Here is a 21641-nt window from a genome sequence, read left to right on the forward strand (position 1 = left end):
GGGTAAGGCRACTCGCGGCTGCGGAGGTGATGTGTCAATGTGCAGGAGGGAGATGTGCCATCAAGCAGGGGGAGGCAGGGGGGAAAAAAGGCACTTGGCATTGCTGGAGGCAAACAAAAGTAGCCTGCCATCGTACAGGCACTCTGCTGGGAAACTCTGATCCCTGAATATCTGCCCAAACTTAACAAAAAGTAAGGCGTGAAGGAAGGAACCTACTCTGGATCCCAAATTTTCCCCTCGGTGATAAGCTGCAGACTCTCATTACCTGAAAAATTAACCCTGAGACAGCCTGTGAAGGTTTTCATGATCTCTGTTTACAAAAATGGTTAATTATAAATTTGCTTCAGAAACAATTTCCTTTTGTTTGTTCCTCCTCATGCCACATACAGCTCCTTTGTCCAGTCATATATGCTCTTCTTTCATTGCTTAGCTTGGGGTAAAGGAACATCAAGCATCTTCTTTTCTTTTGGTCAGAGTGCTAAATGTTCAAATAATAGATTATTCTCCTGTGATACCAAGATCTGAAATGGGTAATAAATATATTTACGTGACATAATTTTATATGGTTCACTTAATGTTCCTTATGCTAAAGAAGATTTATCAGCCTTTGTATTCTAGTTGGCATTTCATCTTCTGAAAGTGTTTTTTTCAGATAATTTAGTTTGGATTCTAAACAGCTTTAAGTGTCTTTATTTGGTAACTTTTCATCTGGGTGGAAGCTCACTGGACAGCAAGGTTGGCCAGAAGATTTATTTGTTAGCCATTCATCTTGCAGACTTCCCACATGAATAGTCCTTACACATACAGTTCCACGTGCTATAGGTAACTTCTGCTATCAAAAGCTGGTATGCTCGAGACCAGTACTTGCTGTCTGCCTGAAAAATTTCTCTTTGTATCTGAACAGAGCTCTGATTTAGTGGACAGTGACAGCTACAGTGAAGTGACCCCATACTTGCGATGCTTGGCAGCCTGCCCTAGAGGAATAATAATGAGTCCATCTGCAAAGGATCTGGCATGCTGGCATTTGTCTTTGCCATGCCTCCTTGCCCCATGCAAACTTGACTTCCACTGAACTTTCTCTCCCTCTCCTTTTAATACTGATTTGAGGGAGGAGAAGGGGATTGATAAACGAGTTTATCATCCCTGCTGGCTTACCGCCTATGGAAACTCTTGCTGTACAGAGAGTGCATTGCATGGCGCTAAGTGAATTTGGTGGACTAAAGAGAGCCTCGCTTCTCAGCAGCCCAGAGGATTCTAGGGAAACTCTCACCTGATCATTTACAGTAAGAGTAAATGCTGTGGAGGATACTGATGAGTGACGTGTAGGGAAGTGCTGGGTCCTGGTGGACCTAGTTTGTGCTGGTGATGGGTTAGCGCTACGTTTCTGGGTCTCCACCACACCGTGATGCTTGGGCGGGCAGAGCTGCCCAGACCCAGCCACCTAAAACTGTGCTGTGGCCCGGAGTGGCACTGCTAGTACAAGGCTGGCCTCTTTTAAGAGTTAAGGCTTTCTGCTTCCCATATCGACTCCAGCCTGTGTTATTACCTGATTTCATTCTGGAAATGGAAATGTCCTTATAATTGCAGTAAGAGAACTTATTTGACACTTCTTGGGAAACACTGTGCTGTTTGACACCTGCTGACCTCTCCAGGCTTCTACCAGAAAGTTTTCATGTTTAAGTAGAAGGTAAGTGCCTTCCTCCCCCCCCCACCCCCAATAGATGGGTGCTTTAGGATAAAATAACAATAATTATTTTTATTTTTAGGAGGAACAGCRTAAACATGCCTCCTGTGAAATGATATCGTTAGTTAAAAAAATCCTGATGTCATAGCTTCCAGAACAGGTATTTTCATGAGCTTTGAACCAATACAGCCTGGTCTCCTAAAGATTTTTGGGTTATCAGTGGATTCTCCRGAACTTAATGACTTTAAAACTTCTTCCTCTGTCAAATTTATTTGAAATGGCCAATGGGTTTGGAAGTTACTGGACATGAGGATGTACATACACATATAGAAATGCTATGATTGTGTAAGCTAATTAAAAAGATAAAAATACAAAAATAATCTGGGCTGTTTGGAAATGGAAAATTGCAGTTCATTACTACCTTATTTTTCTTAAAACACAGTGCTTGGAGAAAAAAAGTAGCATTGTATGAAGACCTCAAGTTTGAAACTGGCTCTGCGATGTAACCGTTTATGAACAACTGAAAGAGATAGTCTTTTTCATGAAAAACCTTCTGGCATTTGAGAGAGGATACCAGGGACATACCTGCCTTGTCTTGTAGGCCTAAACTTTTCTTAATTGGCGTAATCCGTATCCTGCCATACAGAATCCTGCCATATCCAGGTAGAGTTCTGAAGTGAGAAGGCTTAGCAGAAGACTAAACTTATGTGAAGTAGAAAACTGGAAGAGCTGTTACTTTTGTGTGCTAGAAGATGAAATAAGGAAGCCAATACTCTGTTTTGGCAGAGAGGGTTCTATGACTGGGTTGCTGCATTTTATTGCTCATTATATATTTAGCAAAATTCAGTAAGCAAGGTCAAGTTGTCAGTAAGTGCAAGGCCAAAGGCATGCCTACCTGTCAGTGCAAGTTCAGGTGAGCAGTGAGGTTTGTAGGTAAAGAAGCACAAGCTAAGAGCATTAGATTTGACGTTTTCTGTCAAGCAAAGCCTCAGTTTTGCCAAGTGAGTTGTACTCATCTCTCTTGAGCCCTTATCCGAGCCCCTAGTTGGGAAAACACCTTTGGAGTGAGATGCTTGGAGGATCCAAGACCAGTCACTTCTGGGGGGTGGCTCCTTGCAGCACCTCTTGTCAGCACGTATCCTGTTCCTYCTCCTGCTCTTCTCAGCTCAGAATTCCACAAGTTACCTCCTCCTCGAATAAAACCATACTGTTGGTCTGTCTTGAATTACCTCCAATTTGCTCTCATCTTTCTGAAACTGTGCACCGTATAGCACATCTTTTATCTTAAGGACTGTAGTCACCGGGACCGCTACTTCTTTATCCTGTGGTGGGATGCCTCTGCTGCTCAAAAAAGAAAGACTTTTTAGCTACTGTACTGTATTGCAGGTGCCTATGTAATTTCCAGTCTATTATCGCTCCAGTTTTCTCTAGACATTGCTGCCTTAGAGGTAGCAATTCTTCTTTTTAATGTCTCTGTTCTAGATTATCCTCTAACTTTTTTATTGTTTTTTTTATGAATCTTATTTTATTATTTTTCTACCCTTTTATCTCCTGATGTTATCAGATGTGCTGCTCAGTATCATTTGTGAATTTAATGGTGGTATTTCGTTTATGTCTTTTCTACAGATTGTTGGTAAAGTTGTTCTGTAAATCTCATTCTAACACTGATTTTGGTCTCCCACAGAAGGACTACTTTTTAACTTAATCACACTACTGTTTGCCTTGCTTAGAGTTCTTCAGCCAGTCGAGGGTCTGTGTGATAGCACTCCTATTCAGGGTTAATGCATCCAAGCTCTGTGAGTGAGGTTTCATGTGACACAGTGTCAAGCTGACTTGCTAATTTCCAAAGGAAAAAAAAAAGCCTTCTGCTCTTCACCCGTTAATTCTCTAATGTAATCAATAAAAGCAATCTTTTTTTTCATAGTCAGAAGTTAACATGAGACTAATCGTCATTGACAGGATTAGGTCAGGTTCAAATTTTGCTTTTGTTTGGCACTAGGAGTTTAAGAGATGATTTTATAAACAAATTGTGCCCCTGCTAAAGGAGTTCAGCCTCAGGAGTGAAAACAGTATAATGTTTTGAAAAACACCAAGTAGGAAGTGAAGAGCAAGAACCRAGGAATTCTTCATCAGAAAATCTTTAAGTGGTGCCAGACCTCTGGTTCTCATCTGGATGCCATCATGTCCTTTGACTGGTGGCATCACTGAGTCTGTTGTACCAGCTTTGTCTCCTTTGGAGGTTGCRAGGGCAGAAGAGAGCTGCAAGGGAGACTCCAGGCATGACCACGTACTTCACAAATTCAGTCTGAAAGTTTACATGTGGTGAATATAAGGAAGATTTTTAAAAAAAAAAAAAAAAGACAGCATTTGCCATATATGCAGGATAGTTGCACTAAAAATGCAATTAAAAATAATCCATGGTATTACAGCCCACACATTGAAATACCTGTGCCATATCACTGCAGAAAGACTGAAATGAGTGCTGTAAAACCTTAGAGATATGATGGCAGACTACAAAAAGATCTTACAGTCCTGAAGTTCCTCTTCTAATTAAATGGCATGTTCCTGCTGCATGTTTTATGTTGCAGTGATAAAAATGCTTTTGCAACAGTAATGGAAAAGCTGCATCAGCATTTCCCTTGGTCTTGGATCCTTTATGTCATGTTAGCAACTGTATCATAGTATTCTCTGTTGCTCATGCAGGTCTAATCCTGCTTAATTCACTAACAGCGCTTGGTTCTGCTGACCATAAAATATTTCTTCACAGCCTTGAGCAACCTTTACTACTTCTATGTTTTTCATTCCTCTAACTTCCCTCTCTCAATTCCACCAATATTTACATTTTGTTAAGAGAGCGTATAAGCTAGGGGGGAGCTCTGTGCACTGAGTTGTGTTCCTGGCTCTGCTCTGGAAGTGCTGAGAAGATTCATTTGAAATCGTGTCTTGGTTTTCAGTACGTAGAAGAGAAGCATATTTTTTTTGGCCCCCCTCCCCCCGTTTTTTCTTCCTTTGATCCTGGGCTCTAGGAAAAAACACCAAAACAAAAAAGTGTGCAGAACTATCAACACTGTTGCTAGGCGCAGAGAAAAATACCTACAAATGTCAGATAGTATTTARTAATGTCTGTATTTATGCTGTGCGCGTACAGGCTCTTCCTCTACTTGCTAGAGAGAAAAATGCAGCTCGTGCATTTGTTCTCATTATTTAGGGCAGTACCAGTAATTCACGGGAGTGTGGTTTTGGGATACCTGTGCACCTGTTATACCCGCATCTTAATCTGCCTTGTCAGTAATTATAACTTGCCTTGGGATTGTCAGCTGAATGTTTTAATGTGACTGTTGTTGATGACTATTAACACCTCCATTTGATTTAATAAAGTATCATGAGCTAAATTTCTTTAATTAGATTACGCGTTTACATAAATGTAGGGGAGTTAATCTACTGTTGCTTCATGCAGCTGCATAACTTTCCTGTTGCATTTTGAAACCATGGGCCTGACTCAAAATCTGTGGAAACGAAGAATTCGGTGAGTCAAGCAGACCTTGACCTCACTTTGTGCACTTCTTGCCTTAAAGATCCTGCTGCAGCAAGAGGAACCACGCACCTTTGTAACCCGAAGTCTTTACCTCCAATAGGAGTAATGTGAAATGCTCAGGGGCAATAATGTTTTTGTTTTCTACCAAGACACATTGATTCTGCTGTTTACTTTAGTGGAGGGCGGGAGGAGAAGACCTGGCAATAAAATGCCTTAGGCTGGGTTAAATTAATTTGGGGCTCAATGGGATAGCGAGGTCAGAGACTTCACTTGCACTGAAAGAGTTGTACAGACTGCTTACTAACCAAAAGATTTGAAAATATGTTTTGCTAACTTGCACGCGGTCTTGTCACTGCTATCTCAGCTAGCAGTTCTGCATTTTTGCTGTTTTAAGTGCAGTATGAAAAATTTTGTGTTTCTGTCTGTGTATGTAGATGTGTTGCTGGATAGTAGAGAGCAAAAAAATTCATGTTTCTGTCTGCGTATGTAGCCGTACTGCTGGAGAGTGGAGAGCGTTTGGGGAACCATTTGCCTCTTTGAAGCTCTCTTTCATTGAGGTCATTTGTGCCACTCGCAGGAGAAAGCTTTATGTGCCTACAACACTGGAGACAGAAATTATACAGTATCTTGCAGGTCAGATGAACTTTCTGTTCCAACTTTGTGTTATTTACTCCCTCTTATGTCTCCTAATCACCAGTTAATATACAGAGGCATGCACTTGAGCATTTTCAGCACTGAAACTGCACGTACTGTATATATGTAGACAGTGAAGATACTGGTACGTTATTGTGTGAAAGAGTTGAAGTAACGTATAATAAGAAAAGTGAATCTTTGAACAGGGAATTTCAGTGTAAACTGTAGATAGCAAGAGTTAAATGAGTCATCCTTTTTTTTTTTTTATTGCTAATATAAACACTTTAGCAATGCTAATCAGTTGTACTGATTTTCTGTTTTGATTTTCCTTAATAATTAAGCAAAAGATCTGGAATGCAATCAAGTTTTACACTAGGGGGTTCATGCAAATGATTTTTTTTATTTTTTATTTTTTTACATTTTAAGTTTTGTTAAATATATCCAAAAGGAAAGTTACTGAAGTTAAAACAAAATAAGGGAATACAGTTCACTGCATATAATTGAAATGACTGCTTTAAATGAGGGGGAATCACCACTTTGCTTAAATTATTAACTGAAAATACAGCTACTTTGATTCCTTTTTTAAGTAACTGCAGTTTGACTACTGTTCTCTGCCTCGTACATGTAGAGAGACGGTCACGACTGTTACAGAGCACGAAATGTTTTTCAGCAGCCCTGATTTTTCAAGAGGGATTTAGCAAAATGGGATCATCTCTGTGTTCTTAACCATTTCTTAAAAAAAAAAAAGTCAGCTATTTAAAATATATTTTCTTTCTGTGATTTTTTTTTATACTGACTTCTTAAGAACGTACTGAGAAATAAGACTTTCATCTTTTTTTCATGGTCCAGTTAACTTTCTTCTCTTAAAGTAAGTTGTTTGTGTGTGTTGCTTTATTCTGTTTCATAATATTTGAAGTAGTAAATTTCTAATTCTTTTTAATATATTCAAATAATTGTTTTATTTCAAAATAAACACATTGATTAGAAATTTATTTTCTTATTTACTACAAATTAGTTTCATCAATCTTGGATTTTCTTCCTGATCTCAGAAGCTGCGTACTGTTAAAATTTGTGTAAAAATGAAGACATAGGGTGAGATGTTCACTGAGAGGGAAGTAATAAAGCTTAAGTTGTTACAGAAAATTTACCTTTTACCAGTGTTCATTCTGGCATTTTGCGGATTAATGGCGGGTTAGATTAAAAGCAATTCGCTATGCAAATTAAAATCATTTGCTTTTTAAAAAACAGAGAGACCTAGTCAAAGTATTAGGCTAGCCTTTTAGGGTTTTCTGTTGTTATAATAACTTTTTTTTGCTGAGCAGAATGATTATTCTATTTGGTAATTGTACAGCCGCCACAGGAAGGGATATTTATGCAAACTGCCTTGGGAATTCAGCTTAGAAAGAGCAGGAACAGTGCAGCATGCAATGCAACGCTCTCTGCTAACGATTTAAAGCAAAGCCGTTGAAATCCTTCCCCGGATTAATTGGCTTGCTCGAGAACTGTAAGTTAGTTATTAAAGGGTGCCGTGCCGCTTTCCGCAAACCTCGGGCGCGCTTGGCTTCTGCTAACGGCGCCGTTTAGCATCTCGGAGGGTTGAGTATCCACGTGTCTGTCTAATTTCAATTATAAATTTCCTCAAAATAAATAAATAAATAAMTAACTAAGCACGGAGASGCTGCCTGCGACGTGTCTGTATGTCGGGTTTCGCCCCTCCGGTGCCCGCCCGCCCCTCGTGAGGCGTCCTGCCCGCGCCCTTGCCCCTCGTGCGAAGGGGGCACGGCGCGGCGCGGCGCCCCGAGTACCTGCCGCTTCACACCCCCTCCCCGGGACTGCACGTCTCCTAGCGTAACGGGCCCCGAGTTTCGGCTCCTTTATCGTTCGTATGATGCCAGTAACGTGTTATTATTGTTTATCTCCTAGATCACCCTTTTGAAAAGATGATTCTTCATTTGAACTGCTTTTTTGGCTTCCCTGTCGTTCTTCTATACCACTGGCTGGGGACAGCTTTACCCTTGAATCTTGAGGATCCAAATGTGTGTAGCCACTGGGAAAGGTAATATTTTTTTGAGAAAACAGATGATACAAATTCTGATTATTTTGTTCTGTTTTAGTTAGTGCATTTCAAAAGATTTAAAGCTTGTAGTCAGATGGTGAACCGGGAATAAAACTTTGCGTTACCAYGTTGGCAAAATGAGCTTACTGGTAAGTAAAAAACCATTTCACGCAGCTTTGAAATGCAACCATCTTTGTGGTAGAGGTATGATGGAAAAAACTTTGCAGAGGCACCACCAACGTTACAGAACCGTCCAGGGACAAATAGTGAATAAATATAGCTGGGTTTGATTTAAATGAAAAGGAGCCTTTTATATATGCAGAATATAATTAGCTATATTGGAGTTTGGCCAAATTTGATTATGCTGATTCTTTCCTTTTCAACGTTCCCTGAATCTAAATTAAGATTTGTAGTTTAATTTTTTGATGAGGTTCAGAAATTTATAATGTACTGCTATAAATTCATCAACCTAGTTAGTCCGTTCCTTTACCCAGTTTCACGTTAATTGCAAGCAGAATGGGTGTGGAAGATGAAACCGTAAGCATTTGTTGTATTTCTTTTCTTGTGTAAAGATTATAATAACGAAACCATGCCTCATGCTCTTGTTATTAATACTTAATTATGCCCATAACTGATCAGCTGGTCCTTGAGACAGGCTAACTGCTCATTTGAAGACTTGCATGTGTTCCCTGAATTTGGGGTAAATAGTATTTTATGTTTAAACACTGGGAGTGCTCCTGAGCTACTGTGCAAGTGCAGTTTTCGTTGGATCTTTACAAAGAAAGCTGAAGCTTGTGTCTGATTTTTTTTCATGAAGTCTGTATACTTTAAAGAGCCCTTAAAGATCTTCCCCGGCAACTTTTCCAAGCTTCATATGAAGCACTTGGAGTCTCTGCCCATACCTKTGTTTAGCATTTGCCATATACAAAAGCGTGTGTGTCAAGTGGTTACCATACTAAATACCTGTTGCTCTTTACCTGCTTAATGCTGTTTACAATGTTCAGGCAAAAGTCTAGAATTTTACTGGATGCTACTCCAATATCTGTATGCTTTCTATGTACTGTATTTATCCATAAATGTGGATTTTAGGGAAGCTACAACATAATGAAAGCAAAAGGGGGGAAAAAACAAATATAACTGTTTACAGTGCATAATGTATTTTAATTCTAACTAATCAAAGTACGCAGAAAAAATATGTATTTAGCAAGCACGGCCAGCTTGTTGGAGGAATCTTTTTTTTTCCTGCCACTGTCTGAGGCTTAAAAATGAGGAGGAACTTCAAACAAACTTACTGAAACACTTGCACTGTTGCTCAGAGCAGGTGACGAAAGTACAGGAGTATGAAAGAGTAAAACCAAGAGGTACGAGCTTATTACTGCTTCCGACATTGGCAGTCCTATCCAYATTAAATAATCTAGCCCACCCGCTAATAAAACAGTCCTTACAAATGAGCTGCGATTGCAGCAAGAATGAAAAGAGCAGGCCCTCTGTAAAACGAAAAGCRCAGAGCCTCGGGCAAGCGTCGGCAACCCACAAGCATTTCCTTGGACTCGGGCTGACAGCTGGGTGGATTAGACTTGCTTGCCTTTATATGGACACATGGAAAACAGGGAGTAAGTTTTGGGCAGCTAGGACAAGCTGATCTGGACATGTTTTCTCTCAGTGTAGGTGATGACAGTAGGAAGGACAAGATTGTGGCTTTTACCCTGTATTAGGTGCTAAGAGGTCAAAGATACTGTAAGCGAAAACCAGATGGGCTATATAATTAGTAAGTGTTTTGACTGGTCCTGGGAATTAGTGCTGGAGGAGAAATGTAGCATGCATTCCCGTATTTTCTAACCCCCTTGTGCAATCAAGGCCTCAGTTATTGCCAGCACAAACAGTCTGCTGAAGAGGTTTTTTTAGGATGATTCAGTATTTTTCTCTTTTGTAACGGAGCTCTATTCCTTTTGCTTCGCCAACTTCTCTGCAGCCTTTAGGTTCCAGAGCGCACATGTATTTCTACAACACTACACTTGTAACTTAACAGAAAATAATAATAGGAGTTCAGTATAGTATTGCTGAAAAAAAATGTTCTCTATTAAAAATTAGCCAGTCCAACAAAAAGTACCAACTCAACATTTTATAATTTCTGATTCTGAATAGACTATTATGTGGCATAATTCCTTTACTTTCAATAATTATTACTTATATAAATTTCTGTTTTAGTGCTTGCTTCAGTTCGTTGACACAGCTTTCCAGAACCAGTGAAGAGGTTTTACTGCAGATAGAGAAAGAGGTTTTAAAAGAAATTTCTCAGAAAATCCAGTGAGATTTTTTTTGGTCTTGTGTAGTAGTAGAAGAAACCCAATTCTGTGGCTCCTAACTAGTACTTCAGCATCCAGTGATGTTACTGGAAGTTTATTGCCACGGGAGAAAATGTTCTACAAATCCCACTGCCTTACTTCTTCAGTTTGCCCCTCGTTTGAGACAAAGCTTTTAGCTACTTAGATTAATATTCGTTTTCTTTAAATGTCTTTTAATTAAATTCATTACACAACAGAGACTTCCTTGCCTTCTACRTATATTTTTCTCAGTGAGGGGGAAAAAAAAAGCAAGACTTTCAATCCGTATCTTCTGTTTGCATTTTATAAAGTTAACTCATTCATATTTTACTTAAACATGCACTTTCTGGTGAGTTTTGGTTGCACATTAATGTTTTGTTATTTCTTGTTATTGTACCTTTGTGTTGAAGTATTCCCTGATTAATTTTGATAAATGTCTTATGCCTAGGTTTTTAAAGTGGAAATTAAGAAACAGTAAACATCTAGATAGTAGATAGTATAGCTGATAGATAACAAACTCCAGTAGATATTTGTAACAGGTAATAATAATTTGAAATTGACTGTAGAGCTGTGCTTCTGAGGGCTTATGGATCCCTCACCACAGAAAGCAAAAATCTCTGTCAGAGTGAGTCTTAGGAGTAYTATGCATGCTGTTAGCGTGGGCACCTCTGGGTGTCATTGAACTTGCTTGAAAGATGTGCTCGAATATGTGACTTGTTGTCAGTTCTAACTACAGCTACTTTCCAGGACTGCGTAAAAGACTTACTGTAATCAGACTGTACTGCAGAAGACTTGCTCAATAATCTGTCTACTCTCTTTCTCTCCCCAGTTATTCGGTTACAGTGCAAGAGTCATATCCACATCCTTTTGATCAAATTTACTACACCAGTTGTACTGACATCCTAAACTGGTTTAAGTGCACACGACACAGGTGATGTATAATTATTAATACTGCCAAACTACTGATACTGTAGGCATTTGTAGAGGTTTTGTATGTTAAAATCAAGTAAAGTGTAGAGGATATTTCAATTATTATGACTAATCTGTCTAACTGTTACGCTCTGTGTCAACTGGAAAATGCATTTGTCTAGGCCACCAAGTAGTGTCACACATGTTTTATTGGCAGGTCAGGGTGCATCATCCCATGGAAGGCTAACAGAGAAAGAACAGGTTAGGGAGAAAAAAACATGCAATACACTAAATGCTGCAGATCCTGCAAAGAGTGTGCAGTCAGAAATTCTGTATGAGACATCTCTCTGCCTTACTGCATGTAACTGTACATTCTGAAGAAAGTGTGTGCTACTTGACAGAAGAATAAAAAGATTTGCTAAAGGAACTCCTCCTTGTGCCTTGTAAAAAGTAAGCAAGGAGTGACTGATACAAAACTGGCATAGACAGCTGTAAAARCCATTTTCCTCGGGGGAATATGCCCATAAGTATGAATGATCAGCAGTGGGAAAGGTCCCCTGGGGCAGAGCAGCTGAGAGGAAACAGCTCAGTGTGGCTAGAATGTGAAAAGCAGATACTAAGTTCAAAGAGAGATTATACTTTTTTTTTTATTTACATATGGTRCCATTTAGATGCATGCTGCTCTTTGCTGAGAGTTCCAGTTTGCTTAGGTATTGTGAGGATGTGTTTACTGCTGTTTGCAATATGTAGTCAGCAGCCAGGAGAGACTGGGGATGGGATTTAAGGCTGCAGTGAAGAGCAGAGAGAGAGAGTGCGGAGGAGAGCCTGCTTCTGCTAACATTGCTTGCTCATGGCAGAAAGAAGCAATACTTGCTGCACTCTTTTGCTTTTTTTATGTGATGATTTCTCTCCCCACTGCGCACTGTTCTCCACTGTCCTGCAGTCTTCATGAAGATAATCCCCAGAAGTTGTTTCTTCAGAAATTGATACCTGTAGTATTACCTCACAGATTAGGTAAGGTTGGAAGCGACCTCTGGAGRTCATCTAGTCCAACCTGCCTGCTCAAGCAGGGTCACCTAGAGCACCTTAGTCATCTAAGGCAGCAGCACTGTAGCTTCTGTACTGGTTAAGTACCCAGAATTCTTGACTTTTTTTTACTGCTGTGTGACCACCCATGGAGATAAGTCTTGTGATGGAGAATTTCCAGAAGCAACCACAGAGACTGAACTCAACAATAGATAAATCAAGGTCTCTTGCTTTCTTGAAGTTTTTTTTTTCTTGTCCTTTTATTGATACTTAAAGGTTTTCTAAAGTGTGTAAAAATGTGAATTGTTTACTCTCCAAGCCGTAAAATGTATGTAACAACCATTCAATTTTTTTTTTCTTCAGAATCAGTTACCGTACTGCCTACAGACATGGTGAAAAAACAATGTACAGACGTAAATCCCAGTGCTGTCCTGGATTTTATGAAAGCAGGGAAATGTGTGTCCGTAAGTTTAGCTCTTTTTGCTTTGAAATTCCATACATTTATCACTATGCTGGTTTGACTCATCTTTGGAGGAAGACTTGTGGGAGCTGAGTTACCGGGGGATCAATTATCCCATCAACAGTGCACGTGCAACTCTTATTGAAGTCAATTTGTGTTGTGTACATGCAAATGACAGGATAATTGGACCTCAGATATCTAAGTAACTAAATTTGACATGATTCTTACTAATGATCAGATGGCATGTTTCACCTCAGACAACACAAGTATCAATGTATATTCCAACACAGTAAGTRAATATTAAATGCAAGACCAAAAGGGAAATAAGAGGGTTTTCTCTTCAATAGGGGCCCAGGTTGACACCCTTGTTCAGTCTGCCCTGTGGATGCAGTGACTATAACAGTTGCTGGAAGGCAGCATGGCCGTTTTGAGTGATCCGTGTCCAGCCCTCCTCGAGTCTGGAGATCGAAGAGCTACGCTCACGGGCAGGTGGGGGCCTGGCCTCCGTTTTGTTCCTTGCACAGGCTAGGAAGGTCTGATTCTTAAAATGATAATCATCCAAGAATATAGAAGAAAGGCAGAACAAAAATACYGGATGTGTTAATCCAGAGTCCTAAAAATGTATCATTAGTGGTTTAGCGTAGGCCCGCTGGAAGGTTGTTCGGTGTTGCAGGGTGAGTGGAGTCGTTGGTTGCTCCTATGGGCAGGAGTGACAGCAGSGAGCTTGCGACAGGTACAGTGCAGGTTATCCTTGGGGATATGCAAGTGTGCAGGGCTAGAAGTGAAATCAATTCAATAGAATTTCAAATTCCTCACCGTGTCTGCGTCCCTGTGAATGCAAATAGRTGCAGCGTGGACTCCAGCTGTCAGTTTTCCAGAAGTCAGTGCAGTAAACCTCTCTCTCCATCTTTTCTTTGAAAATCTAGGYTCATCAGAGACAGTCTTGTGTCTGTAACTGTCATTTGCTGTATTGACCTGTGCATATAGCTTTATTAATTTGTGGGGACAGAATGTGCATGCATTACAGTGAAAAACAGCTGTATCCTCTCAGGTTTTTTGCTTCAACTGTTCTAATGCGGAGATCCAAAAATAACATTAGAACCTGTATGAACAGCGACTGAGGGAGTAGGTGAAAATGTGGTCCCTTATCAGAGCACTCTGGTGAGGGCTGGGGCCTCTGGGTTGTGGAGGCTGCTCTCGAGGCCTGCTGCAGTGTTCCTGAACAAGCCCAGCTAAGYGAAAAGCCAGGCTTTTGGGGAAGGCAGCAGCACGTGTGCTGGTTTTGGGGTTGTGCTGGCTCCTCTTGTGTGCAGCTTTGTTTCACGTCATGTCTGCTGCCGCAAGTTTTCAGTCTATTTCTGTAAGGCAAACTCCTTGTTTTTTCTCAATTAAGGATGAAAAAAACGGAGACACATTTATTGTTTTATTGTGTTCCCTGCTGCTACAGTGATACCTGTGCAGCGTAATATTCAGTGTATGGGGACACTTTTGAAAGAAAACCTCCTGCAAAATAATGGATCACAAGAGATGTATCATTGTCACTGAAGTTTGCAACTTCGTTTTAGGCAAGAGCAGTGCAGTGGATAAGTCTTCTATCTTTACTAAGAAATGAAGCCTGAAAGTTAGCATCAGTATGTACATTACATTTATTTATTCAGTACAAATGCAAAATAATTTATTAATTTGTTACGAGGTAGCTTTCTTGATATTGGGAGGTGCATGCTGGAAGTGATCTAATAGATTTGTTTGTATCTTGGAAAATTATGCCTTGTGAATGTCATAACACATCGCAGGATCCTCATTTACATTTCTGTTATATAGCACTTTCTGGAATTTCAAAGTGCAGCAGTAAGATCTTTGATTTAAAGTGTATTTCTGCACATGAAAAAGCAAGATCAAAATCTTAAAAAAAATTTAAAAATGAATTAATCTAAAATAAGATCAGCGTTATTTACATTTTTTATTTTAACATATATTAGAATCGTAAGAACTGAATTCTAACCATATTGGGTTATTATATAGTATGTATTAATGATTATATTATTTTTATTAATTGAAGTATAGAACAGTGACTAATCATGTGAGAATTATGATCAACTTCTAATGTGACTATAGCTTTTTAACATACATTAACACTTAATATTATATAATAATATATAATTGAAATAATATATTATAATTTTCTTATGATACATGGTATATTATAATAATTATATTATAGTGTAGTATTTATATAGAATATTGCATTTTATATACATATAATCACCAGAATATAATAAATTCATATTACATTGGATTTACTAATTTTTACTGATATTACATAAAAAGATGACAGATATTCAGTACATATCTGTTCTGACTTTCAAAGTAATTTAGAATGCCATGATTATGGCTTCTTTTAAAGTGAGACCTTGGAGTGTTTCTAGTTATATAAAAATAAAGATTACCAGGTCCTTCAGCAGAGTTAACTTTGCATTCATTGGATTCTGTAATGACTGATCCCAGAAGGCCCGGAGACCCCCTCTGACCTCATGATCTTCGGTTGGAGCTGAGGATTCATAGCACAGGAGGAAGTTGGTAGTTAATACAGTAAGGCATATATATACCTGAGGCTTTTTGGTGTTTCAGCCAACTTCTTTCATAATGAACTCACGCACTCTAGAGTAGGTATGTGCGTGCACTGTGATGATACTGTTCATGCAGTTCATGCAATTGGAAATTAAGTGTGATGCTGTCAACTGAGGTCAACCCGTACGGCATAATATTATGAGAAGGACTCTTCTGGATCATCTTAGCAGAAATTATCACTGGCAAAAAGCTAACACGAAAGATTTCTCTGCAAAAAAATGGGAATCCTATTGAAAAACGTACACACGTACATACCCCCCTTTTTATACTCAAGAGAGACTAAGAACCATTAGAAGTGTTGTTGATACCTTTTGTCATTGCTGCTTCTCAACACATAAAGGATTTCTGTTAGATGGCTTTGTTTTTCCTGTCATATGGATTCCTCAGTTCTTAAAGACAGCGGAAAATGCTTTTGTATGGAGAAAGAGTAAAACATTTGTGATGCTGTTGATCTGTTCATTTATTTGGCTTCTAAATTTAGGAAGTTCAATTAGAAAATTCTATTGGCAGATGATTTTGGTGGGGTGTAAGACTTCAGAGCATGTGGTGGTGAATGAAATCATGCGACTTCCTTGTTAAAGTATTAATTAGGACTCTGCAGCATGAATACTAACTAGTCACTAATCACCTGGTAGTAGCACCGACTAATGGTAGTGCCACTTCACTGATTGTGGTGGGAAGAGAATTATTTATCGCTACCTAAAGGCATTGCAAGAATGTGGCAGCCTCATGTTGCTGAAGCCTCTAAATATTGTATTCACAAGGATAATCAGTGACCAACAGCCAAAGAAAAGCACTAGCTGGAATTTAAAGGGTTTATTTTTTTTGCATCTTTCTGAATCCCTTCTGAGAAGCTGAGTTTGAGTTCATATTAAGACACAAGGTTTCTTCTGAGTTGTGTCTCCAGCCTTCAGTCATTCCTGAAAACTTTTGACAACTGAAGCTTGTGTTGAGTTTTCACTTTTTGGTGAAAATTCCATTTGCATTTTGTCTGTGCACCCTGAATAAAAGATAATGGTTGCACTGTAAACTGTCCAGATGCTGATACAGAATTTTAGCGTGCTTGTCTTTTAACTAATGCTGTTGATAAGCTTGTGGGTCATGCTACAATATGAACAATCAGCCTTGAAGCACCAATATGATCACTAATATCCTCAAATGAATCTTCACACCTTTTAGCTGAGATGTGGACAGGCAAGTAACAGTAATGGCATAGGCAGTAACAGAAACAGGTAATAGTAAGGTCACCAGCAGGGAGATCATATCACACCTTATACTTAGGTTGAGGTATTTATGCAGATTGTGGGATTCTGACTCAGGTCTTTGTTTAGTTAAATTAAATATGTGTATAAGTATCTTAAATTCTTATGAATGTTATGCCTATTATTTGTTTGCTGCCTTTTCTAAGGCACAGGAATATGTGTGTTGAATTTCTTCTAGACAGAGAATGGAAAATAAATCATCTGTTTTAATGAGTGACTGAATATCACTCACTTTAATAGTAAATCATCAGTGAATAGAACAAAATGATTGACAAAAAGTATAGTCTAGCATACAAAATGGATGTGAAAAACTTATATGTGAAAATACACATTTTTAATGGAGTTTTAAAGATATGTGAATTTTATTTTGCAAGAAAAGTGCTGAGTATTTATATATGTATATATATGGTGCATATTTTAATTATTTAGGAAGTTAAGATTAAATGTTGTAGACTATGTGAGTTCTCTGTTCCCAGTTTTAAAAGGTTTATGCATTCAAATTCCTTCACAAAATGTTGAGGATTTCAACAGCTCTACAGCTCTAGAAGCTTTCTTTTTTTTTCTTTATTTTTTTTTTCACCCTCTCCTATAAGTGATAAACCTCTTCAAATTACTCTTTTTGAAAACTCTAGGTATCCAAATTAGGGTAGTATAGTATTAACAGAAATATGAAGCACAAAACACAGTCATGCACACAGACTGATTTTGTTTGTTGGAAGTCATTTAACTGAAGGAACTAAAATGAAGATTCACTTAGAATCCAAAGGCAGACCCAGTTTGGATATTATTCAGTTCTTACTAATATGATTCTCTGTAAAGTTGCTAAGAACTTTATTTAATAGGAGATTTCAGATTTTAGCTCATTCAGTGGTGTGATTTGTTTGCTTAAAAGCTGAAAGTCTAATTATGGAAATGTAGTTAATTTTCCTGGTCATTTACTTGCATGCATAATTACAGGCAAAATATTTCAAGCTTTTATTTGTGTTAATGGTCTTATAGCTGGCTTTTTGAAATGAAAAAAAGAGTTGTAAGAAGGCATGCATAAACTTTCATTAAAGATTAAAAAAAAAATCTCATTCCTTGTCAGAATCTGCTCTTGCAAATTCTTCTGCATCTTCTTTTAACCTCAGATAACTCTATGAGCAGCTGCTTAAATGTTGTTTGTAGCAGCTTATGATTAAGTAACTCCATGTCACTTTCTTAATCGCAGAGAGCAGATTCGTGAAATGCCATTCACAAATTTCAAGTCTGATCAGGTTTCACCGTTCATAAACGCTGCGGTTGAGAAGCGGGAGCCTTGCGAGACGGGTGGCTTGCAGCGAAGCTGCCTTTCGCCCTTTAACAAAAGGAAAAGATGCGATCCCCTAAAATACCAACCTGCAAGTCTGATGAGGCAAGATGAGAAGATTTTGAAGGGAACGATAAATAAGACGTGCAAGAAAATGTAAAATAGGATATAAAAGCAAATACTCCAGAGTTCAGCTCAGATTTCTTTTCATATGGTAATTGATTTTCCTGACAGAGGAAGAAGATATGATTTATGCAATTTACTGGTGTCAGTGAATTTTTGGTGCTTCTTTACACTGCTCAGTACTAAAGAAACTTTACATTAAGTTTGTCATCTGCTCTTGCACCTAAATATTTTCTTACGTCTAATAGTTCTGTAGGAAACTCAGATCAAGTAGGCTCTCTGTCCCATATGTCATTCATACCTTTTCAGTGTGCTCACTACTCCTTTTCATGTTGCTCTCATCTTACACATTTCTCTAGGTCCTGTAGTAAATTTTGATTCTCTTATCTCAGTGAAATAATTTTGGAATGGAGACTATGGGTTATGAATGTCCACTTGGATTCAGTTGCTAAAAATCTTGTGGTTAGCCCTGGAAGATGTCTAGAGAATAATTTCCCCCCCCCCCTTTTTTTTTTTTAATTCAAAATAGGTTTTTACTTACATCCAGAGTACAGGAAGAAATCATTCTATGATCAGATATATTTTTGGGGTATTCAGAAAGTTTAAAAAAGAAACATTAAGTATTCTTATTTGTACATTGTCCTTTTTTTTTTGAAACATACTTTGCTTTGAAGAGGTAAAATTGAGGAATTACCTGTACTTCTTTGAGAGAGAGAGAGAAATATATGTGTTTGTATATGATACCTTTTTATCATTTTAAAAGATCTGTATTGAAGTTATTTGGAAGTAGTAGTATTTATTTGTGGACCTGATCATGTGTTTCTTACATTGTTTAGTCAGTAGAGTTTTGGCTGTCAAAAACTTAAGATCTTTACTCATAGAAACTTCTGCAGGGACCTAGTAGTGAGAGTCATGTTTTGAAGAGTTATATTTGATCTAGGTTCTACTACAGTGAAAACTGAAACGCTACTTCATTGGCTTGAAAGAAGCTCATGTTGATTTAAACTGTTGTTGACTAGAACTAGAATAAGAACATAGCTATAATTCAAGACGTTGCAAATACACTGCCCCCAAATTTCATTTGTTACACTTTTCTACAAAGCCAACTCTGTTTTTTTTATTATTTATTTATTTGTTTGTTTGTTTGTTTCTTTTCCCAAGTGCTGTGCATCTCTAAAACCATCTAGCAAACAGACTTGCTCTGGTTTTACATGTTTTGGCTTTTATATTTCCTTTTTCCACCTGTGTCACAAAACGTGCAGTGGAATATAGCTTTAGTGTGTTTGGTCTCTGTGCTCAGCAAGTGGAATTCAGTCTGCAGGTGTTCAGAAAGTTGTTCACATGTGGACATGCGCAAAGACACGTGTGTGCATTGCTACCTTGTGCTATCTTACAGTTTACAGGGAAGACCTTACAACGCATTTGGTTTAGGGAACTTTTTAGTACCCAAAGTAGCACTTATTAGGCAAGAATTTTCAAAGATGCAAATAATTCATGTTTAGTTGTAAGACTACTAGAAAATTATGCTGCATTATTTAAATTAATTCTTTGCAGAATAAATAGAGAACAAAGAAACAATTTTGCATTAATATTTTCTACTGTCTGCTATTTAAAATGTGTATCCTCATTGTTAATTTCAAATGAAGATAACTTTAATGCACGCCTGAAAAGTAGCTTAATAGAAGTAAAATTTGAGAAGGAAAATTAAAGGACATAACATGTGATTAACAGCCTAGATCCTAAGTAACTGAAGATTTTAGTAATATGTATGATCTCTGTGAAGTTTTCGTTTTTCTTGGCCACATCAAATATGCTCATCCTACCTCATCATGTTTTGTTAGGCAAAATCAGAGGAAACTTTGAAAGTATTTTTCCTAATTACTGTAGAGCGTTTTTGAGAACAGAACAGAAATAATTTGTATTTAGCCACATTAAAGTTATTGTGCAGACCAGCCTTCTATTTTTTGCCATTATTCACCTTCCTTTCAAAAGTATATTGATCAGATTCCTGTCATAGTTTTTCTAGAAATAGGTACAAACAAAATTGCTGTTCTGAGTATATTTTTAAAGTATTGTTCTTGTTTGAATTTGATGAAAATTATTACTATTATGTATTTTGCAACGTTCAGAAGATTTCCTGATGAGTGTGATGCCAACGATCTGTGTTACTAGTTGTGAATTCTTCCTCTTCAGTGTATTGTGTTCCGATTTAGAGCTGTGTGCTGGGTATAGAAGCCCTTTTGTGCTTTCCTTGAAGTTTCTAACATACGCCTTATTTCAAAATAAGCTTAACTATGAAAAAGCATATGCTTGAAAATAATAACAACAAATATTCTCATGAAAAATTTCAAACAGCTTTACTTAGCGCTTAGAATAAAGGTTGCAGGGATTCGTAAGGTTTATATTCGATGCCTTGCCTTAATTTTCATCATTTTGTTGTGCTTTATCTGAACTGTGCAACCATTCAGAAAAATCAATACCAAAATACTGGTGTACTGTGAATCTGAGAAGGAACCTGGCCCCTCCTTTTTTGGGGGATACAGAAATCCCTCTTTTTTCTTTTGTGTAAGAGTTCCCTTCCAAACTATATTATTCTGTGACTCTACTATTTGCCTCAAATGTGTGCTATTTGCTCTTGGTTTAAATGCAAAAGTGTTTGAGCTGCCTAATGTGGTTTTAGTTAGAGACTTCAGAATTAGGAAAGGGGAAGAGATAGAAATCAGAGAATGTATTTCAGAGAGAGGCCATCAAACATTAATTTTGCTTTCAAGAGATATTTGAGCCAACGGTATGAAACCATTGGATTGGGCACACTTTTCCTAGGACAAGGAGTTTTCTTTCTTTATTTATTTTTATTTTCTTCTTTGGCAGCTCACTGTGCTGATAAATGTGTCCATGGTCGGTGTATCGCTCCAAACACCTGTCAGTGTGAGCCTGGCTGGGGAGGACCCAACTGCTCCAGTGGTAAGTTCTCACCTGCTTCTGCCCATCTTGTGCTCCTTTCCTGGCGTTGTTCTCCCTTTTGGGCAGATTACCTTCAATCCTCTGCTTGGGCTTCTAGTCAAGGGACGTGGTCTGAGTTATCAGATCACTCTGTATGATCTGATTTTTCTTCATTTACTTTAAAACAAAGTCATCATGTGCCAGCTCTAAAAATCGTGACTATTTTGTGCTCAGAAGCATGCTAGATAATCCAGAACTTTGTATCTGGAGAATACAAAATACATTTGAACTGTAAAATTATCTCTATTTTTTTTTCTGCACACAAAAGACGATGGTGCAAAGTCACGTTTAAGCTACAAGCAAAGTCTTCCTCACCACCATGTGCAGCAGTAGGCAGGGATGGGTTGCCCCTTCCCTGCTTGGCACACAAGTCAATCGATGATCAGGCTTAATTAAAAAAAAAGCTGTGAAGACTTAGGCATTACATATTGGATACAGGAGAATTGCAGAATATCAAAAACACAAAGCGAAGTCCTGAAATAAGAGCTGACCTTTCAGTCGTTGCAGTTTTCTAGACTCTTGGAGAGTAACAGCCCGGTGCTGCAGCCCCCGTGGCAGGCTGCAGTGCAGCCATGGTGCCTGATGGAGGGTCTTCATCTGCTGGGCAGGCAGAGATCGCTCAGTGGCAATGGTGGCTGCTTTGCACAATATCCCTTCCTCCATCAGAGGTAATAATTTGTGGAGACTATGAACTGTTGCTTTTCTCTTAT

General features: G+C 38.3%; 1 protein-coding gene across 3 annotated transcripts in view; it reads left to right on the plus strand.

Moving 5' to 3' along the window:
• Positions 1-21641, plus strand: part of MEGF10 (multiple EGF like domains 10) — a 103137-nt gene that overhangs the window by 18392 nt on the left and 63104 nt on the right. For all 3 annotated transcript variants that reach the window (XM_085323261.1, XM_085323263.1, XM_085323262.1), the window contains exons 2-5: positions 7776-7908; positions 11062-11163; positions 12531-12631; positions 20800-20892. In XM_085323261.1, coding sequence (XP_085179387.1) covers positions 7793-7908; positions 11062-11163; positions 12531-12631; positions 20800-20892 — 412 coding nt within the window. In that variant the 5' untranslated portion in view covers positions 7776-7792. The remainder of the gene's footprint in view (positions 1-7775; positions 7909-11061; positions 11164-12530; positions 12632-20799; positions 20893-21641) is intronic.

The sequence above is a fragment of the Rhea americana genome, unplaced genomic scaffold, assembly GCF_003343005.1.
Source record: "Rhea americana isolate MKP2758 unplaced genomic scaffold, rheAme1 scaffold_83, whole genome shotgun sequence".
In the NCBI taxonomy this organism is placed as follows: domain Eukaryota; kingdom Metazoa; phylum Chordata; class Aves; order Rheiformes; family Rheidae; genus Rhea; species Rhea americana.